Below are 19733 nucleotides of genomic sequence, written 5' to 3' on the forward strand. Positions count from 1 at the left end.
ATTTCAGTTTGCTACATTTCATCACAGTAAAACCCATAATTGAAGGTATAATAAGTAGGATTTTCCTAGAAAAATAAAATATAGACTTTTACAAATATAATATAATATAAATCATCACTTATGGGCCTCTACATGTGTGTTAGTGAGTGTGGGAGTGGTTCAAATTAGCAACTGGGCCCCATTCAGACCGGCGTACATGGCGAAAGAGCGAGGCAGAGTTGGCCTTCTTTCTGTTGGACAGGTAGGTGCCTTAAACCAGGTAGGACAAGCTAACAGGCGGTTAGCATACTAGAGCAATGGTAGCCGTGATGCTGTCGGTGTTAGCTCGGCGGGGTGGGAGTGTTCCCGCACGAGAGAGTGAGAGTGAGCTTCTGGTGACAAAGAGCCCAGGAGGAGGGGCCCAGTTTGACTGTGTTGTTGACAAAATACAAGGAAAAATCCTACTTATTATACCTTTAAGGACGCATATGTAAGCTTCCCATGACTCTCACTCTCTCCTCTTCCTCCTCTACTCCTACGAGTCGTCAAGGGTCCGTGAGCATTGTGTTGTTCCAAGCCGCCAGTGAGATCGTTAAACAGTAAGGAAGCACTTTAGGCTCCACAGTAGCCCGTTCAAATGGACACCCCCATGCATCTGGCCTGGACAGCCTGTCACTCAACCAGAGACAAGGAGACAGAGTGCAGGAAGGACAAATGCCGATGGACAGAGAGACAGGGACATGCAATAATAAACAAAGGAAAGTACTCTCAAGTGTGAGGGCAACATTTGTGTACAAGAACCCAACGCACACAGAATAAGAAACAAAAGCAGGAGCGAGAAGCACTGAGTGAAAATGAGAATAATTAAGAGCATTCGGAGAGAAAAACAGCCCGAGGCCTTTTGGCTTACTTCTGTTCAACACGCAGCCCAACACGGTCCAAACCCAATGACCTGCAGCGAGAGAGAGAGAGCCAGTGTAGGGTGGAGAGGTGGTTTGAAGGTAGAGAAAGGAAGCCAAGCTGGCAGTGGTGCAGAGCTGGCACACATGTCACACATAACATCTGGTGCCTGCGGTCCTGAGAGACGCGTCATATCGTCCACAGATACGCCTGCAGCTCCGCCACACTGGCCGGGGTTGAGTCACATCCCTGCCTATGAATGATAAGTACTGAGGGAGCCGCCGTGACCTGATCAAATGGCACATCAGGAGCGCACGGCTCCCCGCTGCAACCAAAAATCCAGCCTTCGGGCGCTGCCTTTCCAAACAAACCCTTCTGTGGCTTTCAAAGGGGCACTCAATAGAAGCCCCGCTGGAGAATCACAGGGGCAATCCCTCGAAGCAGCAGTTGGACTTTTATTTTGTAGGGGAGACGGAGAGAGAGAGGAGGCAGGAAACAGATGGAGTGTGTGTGGGATTTATGGAGCAGCAGGTTGCAGGTGACTCAGTCTCTCAGGTTTTTTTCAATGTGTGTATCACTAAGGTATTAGCACTTAGTCACTAGCTCTCACACCACGCACACCATTAGTCATTGACGAGGACACATTGAGAGCACAGAGTCGAGTCTCAGAGCAGGAGGCAGGGGATTTTAAAAAACTCATTCCTTATCTCATCCTGACACCGCTCTCTTTATTTTTCTGTCTCTTTAGCCATAACACACAAACGTAGCATCCGGCTCAGTGCAGAGACAGCCTAACCTTGTGTGAATGTGCCGTATCTGTGTGTGTGTGTGTGTGGGCTGAGGACGCTTAATGTAACAGATGTTCTGATTCCCATCACAGGGTTCACGAGTAGTTAAACAGCCTCCAAGGTGCTCCGTCATTTAGACCGGAATGTGTTTTTGGGGTTTACGAGAATCTTCCGCCTCTTATTGAAAGGCAAAATATTCTATGACTCATTTCCTATTTCCTTTTATAATCCAGGGATTACAGCCAAAATCTTTTCATGGGTCTAATCTAGCTGTTGCATCCGCTACGTATCTATTCGGCGCCCTGGGAGGTGACAGCATCTTTCCTATCCTGTCTTTCTTTCCGTCTCAGAAACAATTTCCTTTGTGTTCAAGCATTCAATGTCAAAATATGAACGGCCCAAATCCAATTTGTCATCTTCCCCGGGTGCCTGTCTCTTTCTCAAACTCACAATTGACTCTCTGTATTTTAACTTCTTTCATTTTTCACATTTCACGCTGTATTTTTCAGTCGAGGTATCGTCTATCTTATCTTTTCTTTTTGGTCGCTGATTCTTGCCGCATCCCTCTCAGAAAGTAAATCTGCTTGACACAGGACTGACACTCAGCTCAGTGTGTTTCATCGATTGACAGGCTCTGTCTCAATCTAACTCCGTCTCACCTCTCTGTCCCGGTAGTATCCCAGGATCGGCGGTGTGCGCCTTCGACATGGAGCAGCTGGCTGCCGTGTTCGAGGGGAGGTTCAAGGAGCAGAAATCACCCGAGTCCATTTGGACGCCCGTTCCAGATGAAGTCATTCCCAAGCCAAGGTACACATGGCTGCTTTCAATTTCTGCACCTGTATTCAGATTGGTATCATAGCAGAAAACAGTCTTATGGACATCTGTATTTCATTCAATATAATGTGTGTTTAGCAGGCTCCATAACAAAAGGAAATACATACCTACAAGCACGTTTTGAGTTTTTAGTTACAAGGTGCAAAAAGACTGATTACACGCTTGTAATGAAGAATAAAGCAAGAGGCCACACATTATATTACAGCCTGTAGAAACTTTACTCAGTAAACTAAAAGTTCGGTAGAGGGTTGGACTTCATCTCTAAGAAAGGATACAACTTGTTCTCATCAAATCTAAAGGCATGTCTTGACCTCATTAAACCATGCATCACTTGCCAAATACTTCAAAAGTGAAGTAAATCAAATCAGCCTCTCCTTGTTAAAGGCGGATGTGTCTGAATTTGAGACACTCAGACAGTCTAGACTCCCTAATTATATAAATGTTTCTTTTCTGAGGCCTGAAGTACTCAAAAAAGGAGTTGCTTGTGTACCATTTGCTAAAAATGTCCTTAAATGTGTTGTTTCCAGACCCGGTGGCTGTGCTGTTCAAGGTTCCAGGTTTAATTCCTCGAACTCATTTCCTGATGAGATGCTCAACTTCGTCAAGACACATCCTCTGATGGATGAAGCCATCCCATCGCTCGGGCAAAGACCCTGGATAGTCAGAACCATGGTCAGGTAAGACAAACTCAAGCAAGCAACTTTCTGTTTATATAAGATATGTTTACTTTATGAGCATTTAACTGAAAGCATGACCTTATCTTAACTTCAACTAAGTGCCTTGTTGTATATCCCCTGTGCTTAACTGACAACCACTTCTATAGGACTTGGATTGGGTGCTTAAACTTTTCACTTCCTAATTTTACCTCTAAACAAAATACAGGCAGCAATTATATTTCCCTTAAGACACATTTGGCAAAACAAATCAGAGGTATGATTTGTTTTTCTTGTTCTCTAAAAAAGGGATCTCTTGAGGGTTTTATCCATTAAACAGAGTCTGAAAATGAAATACTGACATTTTAAGTTGTTAAAACTTACACACTGTATTTATATGAACTTAATGATACTAAATTCTTACATGCTGTTTTAGAGTGTAAGGGACAGGGTTGCAGACACACACAGCATGTATCCAAACACAGACATGGTCCGCCTGTTTGGACTGTGCACTCCTGTAATAGCAGACGAGCAGCTGTAGCACATCAAGTCTGACATAAACGAAAGCATGGCCTCGCTCTATCTCTCTCTGTCTCTCGACACGATCTATCGTATGTAGTCCCACTGCAGCCCAGCCACCAGGGGATTATAGTGACTGGATGTATATTGAATATTAAACACCCGACACAACATGGCTTCTATTGACTCACTCACAGGCCTGTGTGTAGTTCAGCAACACTCTGCTATTGTTCCAAGACAACCCATTTACTTGACTGATATTATTAATGACTCAACGTCTGGTGTAATTAGTTTATTATGCAAATGTGATAAGCAGCCTTTTCCCTGTGGAATTCATTTCATTTTGCAGTGACTCAAGAGAAAATGGCATATTATGATTTAAATTCGCAGGACTCTGTATTTTACACCCAAACCAATCAGTCGTAATGCACTTAAATCATCAACTCGCCTCCGGGAGCTCCTTTACTGTGCTTTTAGCTTTTATAGAAATAAAGTCCCAAATGAGTCGCAAAACACGGTGGCTTTACCACAGCGCTGTGTCTCAATCTCTGAGCAGGTACCAGCTGAATAAGATCGTGGTGGATACTGAAGCAGGGCCTCACAGAAACCGGACCGTCCTGTTCCTCGGGTCGAGCAGAGGGACCATCCTCAAGTTCCTCATCATGCCCAACCAGGACAACACCGTCACCAACAGCAACATCTTCCTGGAGGAACTGGAGGGATACAACCCTGATAAGTAAGATGCTAAAGCTAACAGAGAGGACATAGACTTATATTTGAAACTGTTAAATGAACACAAAATATTTTAAAGTGTGCTTATTAGCTTTGTTCCAGGAAGTTAGACAAGAAGATTGACATCACTTTAATGCTTGTAGGCTGAGTATGACGCTAATGCCAGCAGCCAATTAGCTTAGCTAGCAATGTAAAACAGGCTGAAATAGCTAGCCTGCCTCTGTCCAATGATGCGGCACAATTCTCACAAATTAACACATTTTATCTAGTTTTTTATACAAATTTGTACAGAAACAAAAGAGTAAGAAAGTCATGTTCAGTTAGGTGCCTAATTTATTTTTTCCAGTAACTTCCATGGGGTCGTTTTAACTATTGAGGTTAAGAGGGGGTTTTTTGTGGACAGAGCTAGGCTAGTTAGGTTAGCAGGCTCCCCCTGTTTGTAGCCTTACACTAATCTTAGCTAACAGGCTTCTGGTGTTAGCACAGTCTGAAAAAATATTAAACATAAAATTAAATATAGATTTACAATGACATGAGAGGGGTTTTAACATCTCCTTTAACTCTCGACAAGAAAACTAATTGGCATATTCCCTTACAACACAATCCTGCATAGTTAGCGTGCTTGATGTAAGTTAGCCCTTGACACGCAGCAGTCAAGGTAAGGAAAGGGTTAAATGACATCTGTGGTTGATGTATACACAGCGAGGGGAGCTGGTGGTGAGATACACCTTGAAAGGGAGTCACAAGAAGAGAAAACATGGCATGTCCTCAAAACATGACGTGTCCTGAATTATGAAGAACTCACCTATTCTCTGAGAGATCCACGTAATTGTGCAGGAGAACAACCCCATGTAGACAGTAGAAATAGAGCAAACAGAAAGAATAGGATTAGAGGCTAATATTTATTATCAGTTAATCTGAACATCTTCTAATGAGGTTGAGAAAATAATGAAAAGATGATAAAATCACATTACGCTTAATCTCGACAAAAGTGACATAGCGCACAGTCAGGAAAAATGACCCCTTATCTTTAGTGAGAAGCTAAATTATATTTAATATCTGGATCATGACAGAAGATTGGAGTGGAATGGGCCTCTTGTCGCTTTCTAATTAGCATTTAGCATGAGGCAAGCCGCTTTGAGGTTTCATTGGATGCCCATCACTATGTAATGAGCACTGGGTATAATGCCTTTTCAATCTTCATTTGTGCTTTTGTTCTTTGTTGAGGGGCAGTGTTCCACATGGTGGACCTCTGCAGGGTGGGAGGGATTAGGGGGTGTTGTCACATTGATGCAGGCAGATTTGGCTGGTGATTATCTTTCACCCAGGCTAATTTGAGGCATTTTAAAAAGAGATTACATGTTTCCAAACACTAGATTTCTGACACAGTAATAGTTCTCCCTGATACAGCCGATTCGTTCTGCAATAAGGGAAACAAGGTGTTATTTTTTCCATTCTACTTGTACTGCTTCACTTGTGAAGTTTCTTTCCCAGCCCCTCCAAAATTTCCACACCAATTTGAGCCTCAGCTTCTGCGTCAGACTTGACAAAATGAGGGACGGTGATGGCAAGTGAAATGAGGGGACTGTGTGATGAATGAGCTGGTGTGAACTGCAGCCAGTGTGTGAGGGATAATTTCGGTGTGTGTGTGCGGGATGAGCCCACCGGGAGGTCGGTGACAGTCCAGCTATAACAGCAGGCACCCGGCTAATCAGGAGACACAGTACAGTCAGGTTTTTATTTTCCTTTTATGCTCCAGGGCCAGGCCACCCCCAACCTCACCTTACATACAAAGACGCCTTGTCCTGTTAAAAACCCCAGGGCACACAGAAGAAGGACCACTAACACAGTCTCCTTCTCAGAAGTCAGTCAGATAGAAATCAGTGGTTATGGCTGGCTGCCATAATGAACCAGGAAATGGCCTGAAAGAGACGCAACTCTAACAGAGTCCATATCTCCTATTTTCTCCTGCTGTCTGATCTCGCTTCTATGTCCCTTTATTTTCTTTTCATGAGTCTCTCGTCTTTGTGTCTTTGCCTTTTTCATGCCTTTTGTTGGTTGTTTATTCTATTTTTTCACTTTCCCCACACGTCTCCCCCTCCTCTTCTCCTGTATTTTGTGATATTGCCTGTGAAGAATGACTCACAGCTTGGCCTTAGCAGAATGATAGATTCTTCTTAATGACTGTGGGTCCGCCGCAATGTTATTACCATAAACCATCCAGATACAACCGATGCGTGAGTGCACATGTGCATAAAAAGGTATAAATCCGCTACGTGAAGGCCGGTCGGTGCCGGCCATCGTAGCTTTAAGTGCCAATTAGAAGCGATTCAGCTCCTGGCTGCTGTTTTCTGATGGCCGGCAGACCTCTTGAACCTCAACAACAGGCACTGTGCATATTCAGATTGACATCTGGTTATGCTCCTGGCTTTCACTTTTATGACAGCTTTCATTTACAGCTCTGTTTATGTTTGGTTGTGTTTCACATTAAGTCATGACGAATGTTTTTTCCTGATGTTATGCTGAGAGTGAGGTCAGAGGTTTAATGTGCTGTCTCGGTCTGGTAATTGAAATTGCCTAATGCATTTTTGTGTTTTGCATCTGCCTGCACTTTAATGCATTCCTCTATGCGTGTGTGTTTGTGTTGCAGGTGTGCTGAAGACTCTCCTCAGGCCAGGCAGCTGTTGTCTCTGACCCTGGACCGGGCGAGCCACACTCTGCTCCTCGCCTTCCCCTCCTGTGTGGTCAGAGTCCCCGTGGCACGATGCCAGCTCTACTCCCGATGCATGAAGTAAGTCCGCACCAGAAACATGAAAGAGCCGCACGATAAGACGTTAGGTGACCATTCAAGAACCATCTGGCCTTTCACAAGTGTCCTTAAGCGAGACAGCGTGAACCCCTTGCCAGCCCCAGAGGTTGCTGCTCTGCTCTGTAGCTGACCTGAATTTCCCTGCAATAATAACCCCTCTGCAACTTCATAACAACTGTCTCTGTGTCCTTGAGCAAAGTGACAATCTGTTAACTGCTGTATAATGCAGAAATGAGTCAAAATGCCATAAAATGCGCCAGTAAATTGGAGGAAAATCTAATAAAAGCGGGTTGTGTAACACACCACCATAAAGAATAATCCTGCTTTATTGCCTTAGCCTGCATTTTTTAACTTCATTATACATTATATGTACCATTATTTTGACAGATAATGAGCACTTATATAATAGATAATGTGGTATATGAATGGTAATCATAAACAGAGAGAGTAGTAAGGATACAAGAATTCCCTTTAAAGTTTAATAATGTAAGTACATCATCAGTTGTAATCACTAGTTGCATAAGATGAAATCTCTTTTTAATGTTTTAATATGCTTCAGATTATATTTTGTTTTTTCATCCAGCAGTTATAAGATTATCAGAAGCTCCAGTGAAGTTGCTAATTTTGTTTCTCTGGCTGCTCGCCAGCATGCATGTGTTAAACTCAAACTGAATGTGCAGTGGGGTATTTATAAAGAAGAAAGTCCATTAATCCAACATAATTAAACATAAAAATGCATATATTCCAAGTAACTATATTTCACCTCCGAACACGCACACGCAGACTCTCCCTCCCTCATTGGCACACTTAGCGAGTCGTGACGCCTGTGGCTGTGGACCGCTAGGGTCCACTGACACACTAACACAAACCGGTACGTACACCGCTGCGTCAGGCGTGCCGTGTGTTCACTGAACCAGGTGAGTCATACAAGCGTGTAATCCAGCGCACATTAAGAGACGCTCACATGCCTTCTGAGGTGTGTGCGTTTACGTGTTTAGATGAGGGAGTTAATGTTGTGTGTTCAAGGCTTCTTAGTCACGCCTCAGCAGCTTCAGGTCGGCTTTTCACCTCCGAAGAGTGCTGCATGTTTAGCTTTTTTTCAAATGGAGCTTTAATAATTTACGGTCTTACAGTAAAGGATCTGATTTCCAATACAGACAGACCCAGATTGACCTTTAACCTCATTTAACCCCATAAACAGACCTGTCATCAAGCAGTCATGCTGTCCGTTTAACCCCATGTAACCCCACAGTACATCATTAAACGATCATATCGGTTTTACACTGGTCAACAACAACAAATCCCTCTAAGACTACTCGACATCCCGGCCAAAGATTTTTTCCTCACCTTCCTGACACTTGTAAGGTATACAACAAACTAACAGAGACTTGAATTTGTCTTGAGACTGGATCAGCCTTGACAGCGAACATCTATTTAGGTTCAGGTTTTTAACTGTACTTCTTGCTGTAGTCAAGGACTGTCTGACATCTATTATTTATTAGAAGGAGTTCAAATGTTCCTCACTTATGTACCATCGTGTTTTAAACCTTGGAGACAAAGCCAAACAAACATGGACAATGTGAATCTGTTGCTGTATTGAACATTTGCTGAGTTCCTATATATTCAAGGCTGTTGACTGTTGATTCAGGCTTGACAGATGGCTCTCAAATTCTCTATTTTCTTCAACTGTTGTAGTTTCAGGAAAAGGCACTTACTGTTGAGTGCATTTATAAGCTTTTCCAAAGATGTTACCTTTATCTTCGTTCTCTAAAGGCTTTGAGATGCGGTTGGCAAAGCTAGAAAGTGGACGAACTTTTTTTGTCCAACTTCTATTTCCAAGGCTAGGATTAAGTTTCATACTTAGCTACTTTAATCCACTCGCAAGAAAGCTTCTCTTTTTAAAATCTCTCCGTGCTCTCAACTTCATTTCCACCTTGCCTCGTATTGTAACTCTTACAAAGAAGACGATGACAAACTAATCACTGTGACGAATAGCATTATCGAGCAAGTTTCAAGGCTTATATTCAGAAATGAATGGAAATTAACAGCTTTCTTGGAAGCAAGAAGAACATCTTAAAACTGATGACACACTTAAAGGGCCCGATTTTCAACCTCAGTCCTATCATGCTATTATGGGGAGCTGATGCCATTATGGTAGAAATAAAATGCAATCTGGCTCTGTGCCTTTGGAGGACGCTGTCCGCTTCTCCAATGGGCCCTGGAAAAACCCAGCCAAACTACGTAAAACGCATCATCTGGCGGTGGCCAGGGAGCTTACTAAACTACACCTCCTCAATCTAAGACGCCCGCCTCCGATGTCATGCCTCGTTCAAAATCACCAGGTTTGAAATTTAGACTGCAGACCTGAAGATTTTTTAGACGTTCCACCGGTATATTCTCGTTGTATTTCAGATTCTGTACCGCTCTGAGCCACTGCCTGCAGCATAAACGGTAGTATTTCACTCCAGCGTCTCTTGTTGAGCCATTCCTGTCAGAGGGAGGGGCGCAATGCATGCTGGGTGATGTATGAATGTAGAATGGGCGAAACCACGAGCTGTTTGTACAACTTTCTTCACAGCTATGGCGCCAATTTCAAATATTATTGCGTCCATCGATTACCAGCTTTGACTGACAGTGGCTTTTTCCAGGGGCGCATTGTTCCTTTAAGGAAATGCTAATATGTGAAGCACTGGTTTGCATAGTTTGCAAATATCAACAATACCATATCTGAGGAGATAATCTTATTTTTAGTTCTTACTATGAGCATAGTATAGACTAAATGACTAATCCAACTATCTAAAAAAGAATCCGTAAATGTATCAGTATTGTAGATAATACGTAAGCTTTGCTTTATGTGTGAAAATGATGAATTGCTCCTTTGGTACAAGTCAAAATCAAGAAAATTAGTATTCAACTTTTAAGCTACTTGAGGGGAATTAAAAGTGAAATATGGATTATTCTGGATTCAAGAATATAATTATATTCTGTGTCTCTGCAGGAACTGCATCGCCTCCAGGGATCCTTACTGCGGCTGGACCAGAGGAAGCACCTGCTCGTTCCTCAGACCTGGGACCAGGTATGACACCTCTCCATTCCTATTTACATCACGGAAACACACACACACACCGTCTGCACCACCTCACACAGTATTCATTACCCACCCTGCATCACCATACTGACACTCTGTCTGTCTGGTCCATTCTGCACCTGAAATATTTCATGCTGTTTCACCTCCTTTGTTTGTCCTCTCTTTGATTTATATTATGTGTTTTGTTTTGATTTGATTTGTTTCTACATTTATCATTTCTCTCAAGGTTATTTTTCTTACAGTAAAGCTATTAGACAACCCAGAGAGAGAGAGAGAGAGAGAGAGAGAGAGAGAGAGAGAGAGAGAGAGAGAGAGAGAGAGAGAGAGGCATCCTATATTTTATTTATTTGGTCTGGAAGTCCTTGGTGCTATAGCTGCAACTATTTCAGCCTCTGAGTAACATCTGTGTCCTTTAAGTAGCCTGTCACACAGTCTGGGCTGTGTTTACTTATTGATTCAAGATGTCTGCGGCTGCTGTTAAACAATTCTGTGTTCTTTCACTTTGCCTGTTATCAAGTTGTGGCTATATAAAACTGTGTAGGTGTGTGACTGAGTGCAAAGTTTTGTGTTTGTTTCCCTGTTGTGTAACTCTGTCTGCTATCCACACAAACCCAGACAGTATCTTGTCTGGAAACGTTTGACTGTGTGTGTCTGACTGGGTGTCCTGGTGTGTGTGAATGTAAGAGTATGTGTGTTTGTGTGACCTCTCTCTCCGCCTGCTACTGAAATGCAGCACTCTGTCTTGACAGCTCACCTCCAGTCATGGCCGCCTCCCTCCTGTGAAATCAAATCTCTGTTTAGTCAGGCTGCTTATTGAGTTAGGCCTTCAAAACACAGGTGTAGTGCCAGCAGAACAGACAACATGGGCCTTAAAGACCACCCCAGGCTGCCTGCTTATGCTATTAAAGGCCTCTGTTGGTTTTGATTTGATTTAGCAAGGGCGGTCAACTTGGCAATCGATTTTGCATCAAGTTACTGTGGATTTCCTCTTTGTGGACTAATGCAACCTCTCTTCACAGGGACGCCAGAGGAGAGCTCAGCAGTAGGCATAAGACAACATTACATTCTAATTATTATACATTGGACTGTTTCTGAGGAACTTACCTATTAAGTTTTTGATATGTTCATTTTGTTTATTTTTATCATTGTGCCGTTTAATGGGGGATGCTAAAACACTCTCTTTTTTATCTCCTACCATCATGCATGGTGACAAAACTGTTTATTAACTACCTTTAGCTAACTATTTCATCCTTATACAATCAGGCTACTTTTAGCTAACTTTTTATCCATTATTTTAGGCTTATGCTTAGGAGCTGTTTCAACCTGGCTACCTTTTAAACTATTTCTAAACTGATAAAATCCTGCTAGTCAAGAAGCATTGCTATCTATTTCAACCTTTTATCCAATACCTTTAGCTAATTGTTTCTACTGCTTTTTCAGCTAATGATTCAACTGTTTATACATAACTTTTAGCTAACTATGTAACTGTTTATACATAACTTTTAGCTAACTATGTAACTGTTTATACATAACTTTTAGCTAACTGTGTAACTGTTTATACATAACTTTAAGCTAACTATTTAACTGTTTATACATAACTTTTAGCTAACTGTGTAACTGTTTATCCATAACTTTAAGCTAACTATTTAACTGTTTATTCATAACTTTTAGCTAACTATTCAGCTGTGTAAAACGTTTAGCTAACTATTAAACTGTTGAGCCATAACTTTTATCTCATAATTTCAACCATTTATCAATTATTTTTTAGCTAACTATTACATTTATCCATAACATTCAGGTAACTATTTATCCTCTACTTCAAGCTAACTTTTTCAACCATTATCAACAACTACTTTTAGCTAACCCTCTTCAATCCATTAGATTTTAGCTCATGCTATTTCAACATTTCTGGTCACTTTTAAACTTTTCACTCTTCCTAAATTGCACAAGTACTGTAGGTTGAGAATCATTGCTGTAAACACCAACATATGGTCTTTATCAGCTTTTCCTTTATTATGAAATCTTGGAGCCAGTGTACCTTGGAGAATGTGCTGGAAATAAAAATCACGGAGAAAAAAAAGCAAAACAACATGCACGCACACACATTGACTCACAGGCAAAGCTAATGTAAACACAGTAAATGACCCACAGCCTATGGGAGGCAGCCAACTGAACACAAGCCATTTTTCTTTGTTAAGATGACAACCGCTATAGGTTCACAGTGCACTTGGACTCATTTGTCACCTGGATTTCTAAGCTTTAAAAGCATGAACGTTGGCTGTGCTGCCGCCGGAGCCTTTAGCTAATTGCAGAACACAGACTTCTTAGTGAGCTTTTTAACACCCTTAACTAGCTTGTCCTCTGGTTCTTCCAAGGTTGTTTGTAGGCCCGATAATAATTCAGTGCAACAGCGATCCTCAGTGAACAAAAACCTTATAGTGTCTGCAGTGGTTTGGACTGACTCATTACCAGAAAAGATCAAGCAGAGCAGCATGTATGAATCATTGATTTGTTTTATCCTCTTAAATTAACCACAAAAAGTAGCGATCATCTGTTGCAAGTAAAACAAAAGATGTTGGCCAGCATTTAATACAGGCTTAATACCCTGAGGGCTTGTAACACATCCAAACACACACACACACACACACACACCCACACACACACACAGAGCCTTTCTATTGCAACTTGGTGTGTTTTCCCTGATATGACCCATGATTAAGAGCAGTTGTGTTTGTCTTTGTGAGCACCTGGTCTGTGTGCTGTTCTCATTTCCTCTGCTTCCTCACCTCATCATATGTTATCGTCCTTTGAGTTTTCCACCTTCCCCTGTTGCCCGAATGGGAAATGAGTTTTAAAGTACGGGGATAGAGTTGTAGAAATAAGATATGTCATCGGTTTTTGAGAAGTTTTGTTTAACTTTTACTCTCGTGACAAATTACTTTTTCATACAAGTTTAATCGGGTTTTCACTGATTTGATGATGTTGTGATATATTTCTGAAAACCTTCCAACCTTAAGCTCCATAATAATGACTTAAACAGAGTTTCTTAAAACTACTCTAATACTTGCGGACGTGGGGTTTATATTTACACCACAGATTTCCCATGTGAGGACTGGTATGTTGACCTAGAAACACTTGCAATTCAGTGCATTAATTAGCTTAGTTAATGACCCTGCAGGAACGAGCGGTTATCTGTAAATTATAACAGAGATTTTTGCAGCTCAAAGGCCTCTTGAGTTCTTTTCTTTTTTTTTACTTTGTCAAAATAAAAACAAATAATTCTACAATCGAAGTGTTAAAGGCGCTTGTAGAGATTTATGTTCTCTTGTTTCTTGTCCTCTGCTGTATCATTGAGATAGTTTTCTTCTATCAGAGCTGATCTGTGCTGTGTGTCGGTGGCCGAGTCGCTGCGCCTCTGTGTCTCCTGATTAATGACTGTGTCTCTTCTCCTCCGCAGACTGCCGTTCGAGCAAGATGTTGAACAGGGAAACGTGGCCCACTTGGGTGACTGTGACGGTAAGAGGAGTGATTCTCAGTCTCAGTGTGTTTGTGTGTGTGTGTGTGTTACAGCTAATAGCTTGCTTGTCTTCGCCTAGATCCTTATGTAACTTGTGTATCGTCAGTATAAACAACAGTACAGTGAGAACGAGGAAAAGCCTGGTAGTTTCCGTGTATATAAAGAGGAAATCCGCAAATAAACACAGAGACGATTCCCAATCCACCTCAGTGCTCTGTAGTTTGTCACTTCTCCCAAGAGTAGCCAGCAGAATCAACATGAAGACGGTCTGCGAGTCACTATTTGTCTCTGCACTGGCAGGAAAAATCCCAGTGTATGTTTTAGCTAACTTTGTTCTTTACGCTGTTTACTCTGTCCTTACTTGTATGCTATCTTTTACTTTGGTCTGCTAGGGTTTGTTGCATATACATGTGGTTAATTAAATTCAACTCTAGCTTGAATCCCCCCCTTGATGTTTCCCTTTTTTCTCTCGCTCTGTCCATATCATTATGAAAATAGAAGTGGTACACAGCCAAGTGAAATATCTATTCCAGATACACAGTGGTTTTGGATACTCCCATGGCACCCCACTCTCTTTGATCTGAGCACTAATTCCAATGCGTGCAAATTAATCCTGTGCTTCTGAAAGTTCCCCGAGTTCATGTGCCGTGCTCCCTGAGAAAAGAACAGATAAATATTGCATAATCGTGACTTGCGTACAGCTCTAATCCTGTTTCAGATGGGCGCTGTGTTTGAAGCTGCTCTCTCACTTCAGGTCCTCTGACCGCCAAACCGCAGGGGACGGCCTCTGTAACTGATGGCTGATGTTCAGTCCATGCACGGTGATGTTAAGCTAGTTATTTGTCTTCGTTGAGCCGTGATCTTCCAAAGGGTTTATATTATTCAAAACAGATCATGTCGTGCTTGAATCTGGCTTCTGATTCCTGCTTTTTTGTAAGAATTACAGATGAAAAATCTGACAAACATCTTTTCCACAAGGAGAATCCACCTCAGCAAACACACACTGTTGTGCAGGAAGCTTGTAATTAGAAGTGCAACGTCTATGATCATTACTCCGCTCCTGTACTACTACAGCAGGTTAGAGATGAACATAATTACTGTTGCTTAGTGCTAATGGAGTCTTTTACATGCTCGAGTCTCACATCCTCTTCCTGTATATGCTGACCTCTTGTGCAAGGTCTCAGGTCAGAGAAAGTAATAACGTAGAAGCTGTAGTCTAGCATCATTTAAGGAGGGCGACTGTGATTTAATGTTACATTTACATAAAGTTGGGAGACTTGAGAAATATAAAATATGTTCTATTTTAAACAGCAGAGCCACAGGTGTCCTAACTATTATTTCTTTCCCAATTAGTCACCTAATGTACTCTCTCTCTATCTTCTCCTGTGTTTAATGCCTCGCTGCGATCACCTGCAGCCTTGTGTCAGGTAGAACATGAAAGTGACAGTTAAGGCTCTTCATTCTTCGACAGATCATACCTCATTGTATATGTCACTGTGTTCAAATAAATGCACTTGTAATGGATAAATTAAGTGTCATGCAATCTCATGCCGTCATGGGATTATGAGACACCTTTACAAAACGTCTACAGGAAACATGTTCCAGCTGCGTTGCTCTCAAGTCAGTCAAAGTGATCATCCATCCATCCATCATCTATACCGCTTTTTCAGGTCAGGGTTGCGGGGAGACCTGAGCCAATCTCAGCTGTCATTGGGCGAGAGGCGGGGTGCACCCTGGACTGATCAACAGCCAATCACAGGGCTGACACATAGAAACAGACAACCTTCACACCTGCAAGCAATTTAGAGTAACCAATGAACCTACCAAGCATGTCTTTGGACTGTGGGACGAAGCCAGGGTACCCGGAGAGAACACACACATGCTCGGGGAGAACATGCAAACTCCACACAGAAAGGGCCACTTTGTTTGGACCAGGATTCAAACCAGGAACCTTCTACCTGTTAGGCTGCAGGGCTAACCACTGCACCACCGTGCAGACCCGGACAGAATATACCTCAATTTAATATGTCACTTTCAAGGCTGAAAAATGAGCAACAGGTTTTTTGCCTGATGAAGGTCTAGTACCGAAACGTTGCAAATAAATATCATTTCTGCAAGTTAGACAGTGTGTGGGAGTTTACACTTTTTTTGTCATTCGGGCTGAACAATTCACCAAATATTTCTGAAATCGCAACATGACCAACGGCAATTTTCAAATTGAAGGAGGCCCAATATTTGTTAAAGGAGAAATGTGTCAAAATACAATTTTAAATGTTCTTTCGATGTTCTGGCCTTCACATGGAACACCGGCGCAAGTATCAAATGTTTTCCTTTGGTACAGATCCCTGCGAAAATTTTCATATCAATGAAAATGAGATTAAGGATGTCAAAATGATCATTCCCTTTAATAATAATATATAAATATGGCCCATACCGTCATGGGATTATGAGACATCTTTACAAAACGTCTGCAGGAAACATGTTCCAGCTGTGTTTCTCACAAGTCAGTCCAGGCGATGACATAAAAACAAATCCTGACTTATACGAGTAAATATGTTTTATTTGTCATTTTGAATGTCTTACATTATAAAAACTTTCCAGGACATTGTCTGCCATTCATATCAAACAGCTCATTTATTATTTTATGTCACTGAAGAAAACTTAAAAATCAAACACAAAAGACATGAAAAAAATAAAACAGAAAAAGAAACTGAGGCTTATTTTGATTCTCCTTAGATCACACGCTGGACAAATTCAGTTTTCTTCTCCCAAAGCGGCATGCTGACCCATTTCTACATGAAGAGGCAGAGTACCAGCTACAACTCGAACACAAATAGTTCTTTTTCAAAATAAAATCACCAAGTTTTCTGTTAACTTTCAATATTATTTACACAATAAGTAAGCAGCTTTGGTTTTCTTTACATCCTTTTACCAGTGAAACACTTTCTACCTTTAAGATACACAATCAGTCTGCCGTATAGTTAAAAAACATTATCCTGCTTTACCCATAATGCAGCATGATATTGTTTTTCTGCACACTTGAAAAGCTCATTTCAGAGCAGCAAAAGACAAAACAAAACTCTTTCTCGTATTCGCCAGGATGAGTAAATGCACTTAGATCTGCAGAGTTCGGCTTAAAGAAGCCATACATCTGAAGCAGAATCCGGATATTCGTATGGAAATCACGATGAAAGGTGTCAGCGCCCTGACGACTGCTCCTCTTGTTCTTCCATGTCAGATAGAGATGTTCTGTCCTGCTCTCCGGCCTTGTCTTTGAGGAATATCTGAGCTCTGGAGCATGTTTGCTCCTGCGTCTGATCCTGTCATGAAATATGCCCGAGCTTCACTCTGTTGACAGAGGTGATCTCTGTTGTCTCTGGATGAACGAGAGCCGCTGCTTTGGCACGGCAGGAATGTGCGGCAGCATCTCTCTGACGGCTGCCACCGACGCTCGCAGAGCGCTTTGTCTCAGATATTGTGATGAACTCGGTGCCACGGCCGATCTTTTCATCATATCCCTTTCTTTATTTGACACTTTCATTGTCTCGGATATGGGTGCTTTCCTCACAGTTTCCTGTTAACGCTCAGTCCATCTTTCTTTGTCTCCCTGTAAGACAAAGATTCTTTTAGCCGTCTGCAAACGCAATCTTCAGTCAGAGGAAGACGGAGAGGAGCAGCTTCAATGAGCTTGTTATGACAAACTGTCACTGACACCCTTAAGGCTTTAAAATCTGCCTCTGTGTGTTTCTGTCAGCGTCTTTCTCTGTGCTCTTCACATACACACAACACATAGCACGTCACATAGATGCTCGCGCACATCAAAACAAACTCATCAGACGTCGGATTGGTGGAATAGACGGAGGCTTTCGGTGTCTGAATATTTCATACGTCGATATTGGACTCATTCCACCTGTGTGTGTCTTGACCCAGCAGATGGGAGGTGAGAGATGGTCCGCCCCGTCTGTTCCTCTTCAGGGAAATTTAGCAATCTCATTTTCACTCTGCCTTTACATAGTTCTGTCTTCAAAGAGGAGGCTCTTTCTGCAGACGCATGTCCAACTACATTTCCACCCTCTGGCCTTCAGTCTCGATCAAACACGCACACATCCTGAACTGTCAATAGTCTTTCTGAATCATGTTTTAAATCAGAACTATTGTCAGGCCTGAGATAACAAGTAGGTTGAAGGCAGCTTGAATCAATGCTTCCTAACCTGGGGGTTCGTGACTCAGTGACTCACACGATCAATCCGAGGGGTCGAAAGACTTTCAAACTTTTTTTCTATAACTGTAAGAATTCATCAGTTTTAACTTTCTCTGCCTTTTTTCTCATAAACTATCAGTTTACTTCTTTCAGTAGCAGCCGTGTATTCAAATAAAACCATCTGAAAAGTGTGCGAAGAAAATGTCCTCTTATTATATAACTAAGAAGTTATTGTATAACAAATGAGAGCAGTCTGTGAGCTGAAAATGCAAATTCTCTTTCTACATTTTATGGCGTCAAACAAAAGGAAGGCTGGAAATTTAACTAAGTTACACATATTCTCACTTCTTTTAGTGATATGTGCGCTGGTTTTAAGGGACACAGTACCTGGTATTACCTTGCGGTTTTCGTGATCAGATCACAAGTGGACTTCCTTAAGTACAGTTGTGAACATGTCACATCTGGTCACTCAGGCCACATACGTCGGTGGTCTGGGACGCATTTATCCACATACGTCTGGTGGTGTGAACGCACATGCGTCCTGGGCCACATTACACACCTTACACCTCTCCGTATCCACAGCAACGATCACGTGGATACGGGAGATCACTCGCCTCTCATTCCTGTCTGATTTAACATTTCTCCGCTGTGTCTCTTCAAAATCGTATTTTTATTGATTTCTCACTCCAGCTGTGTAAACGTAGATTTACACAGTGTGTGGAAATACAGACAGATCGTGTCTGTGTTTATTCTGTAAGGAGAGTGCATTTAAGATTTTAAGACGAGATGATCCCGAACCAACGAGGGGGGGAGACGGCGTGGGTCGGAGATATGATCCACGAGCATTTTATCACAGTTTAAAAATGAAGCGGTCAACTTGCAGAGTTTAATAATGCAGCTCAGGGAGGACACAGATCTGTGTGTGTTTCTCATGCTCTGCCCTTGACTCAATAGGATCGTGATCCGTCCCGTATTTCCGTGAACAACCTTTATGAAGCATAAACTTCATCTCCACATGCAGTGGATGAGATGGACCGGAGGTGACCCATGCCATGCGGGGAGGAGACAGACGTTAGGATGTTTCTCATGCTCTGTACCTGGCTCAATAACGTCGCGATCTGTTTCTGCGCACAGTTGCTATAAAGAATATACGTCTCCACATGCTGTTATATGTCCATATGGTGTGTAGTTCATATATTTCACTGATAAACACAGAGCTGTAGAGGATCAAAGTTTCACATCACTTGATCACTTTAGTCCGTACTCACCCGCTTCCTCTCTCCCTCCCTCTGAGCGCCTGCACAGCAGCTCTCCCCCTCTCTTTGCTGCATCACTGTTTTTTGTGTTATATGATGTTTTTAAAGTCCTTTTAAGGTGAATGAGGCTCATTTGCATAGAGAGCGGGAAAGTGAGATCTGATCACAAGTGGTCACGGAAGACACATGTAGAGACACATTTAAATACAAAGTGTGAACGCTAGTGCTTCGCGCTGACCACTTGTGATCCGATTACCCAGGACACATGTTAATACCAGGTCTGTTGTTGTCCTAAGTCTTAGGACAAAGTAGTGACAATAATCATACAATTGAAACACTAAATTTTCTTCACATTTTGTCTCCGTATCGAATAATGATGCATGATTGCACCTTACAATGTTACAGTATAACAATTTAGCTTTTGTCCAAAGTGATGTACACCTGAGAGTTAATACAA

The 19733-nt window shown here is 42.0% G+C and overlaps 1 protein-coding gene across 1 annotated transcript in view; it reads left to right on the forward strand.

Moving 5' to 3' along the window:
• The window catches only part of sema6bb (sema domain, transmembrane domain (TM), and cytoplasmic domain, (semaphorin) 6Bb), a 137514-nt gene that overhangs the window by 94862 nt on the left and 22919 nt on the right, over positions 1 to 19733 (forward strand). Inside the window, exons 11-16 of the mRNA XM_069679556.1 lie at positions 2343 to 2474; positions 3029 to 3178; positions 4230 to 4409; positions 7056 to 7196; positions 10213 to 10290; positions 13760 to 13818. Of these exons, the coding sequence (XP_069535657.1) occupies positions 2343 to 2474; positions 3029 to 3178; positions 4230 to 4409; positions 7056 to 7196; positions 10213 to 10290; positions 13760 to 13818 (740 nt within the window). The remainder of the gene's footprint in view (positions 1 to 2342; positions 2475 to 3028; positions 3179 to 4229; positions 4410 to 7055; positions 7197 to 10212; positions 10291 to 13759; positions 13819 to 19733) is intronic.

Source organism: Semicossyphus pulcher, unplaced genomic scaffold (assembly GCF_022749685.1).
Source record: "Semicossyphus pulcher isolate SPU_LCO1_2020_fin unplaced genomic scaffold, fSemPul1.0.p SCAF_4, whole genome shotgun sequence".
NCBI classification, from domain to species: Eukaryota; Metazoa; Chordata; class Actinopteri; order Labriformes; family Labridae; genus Semicossyphus; species Semicossyphus pulcher.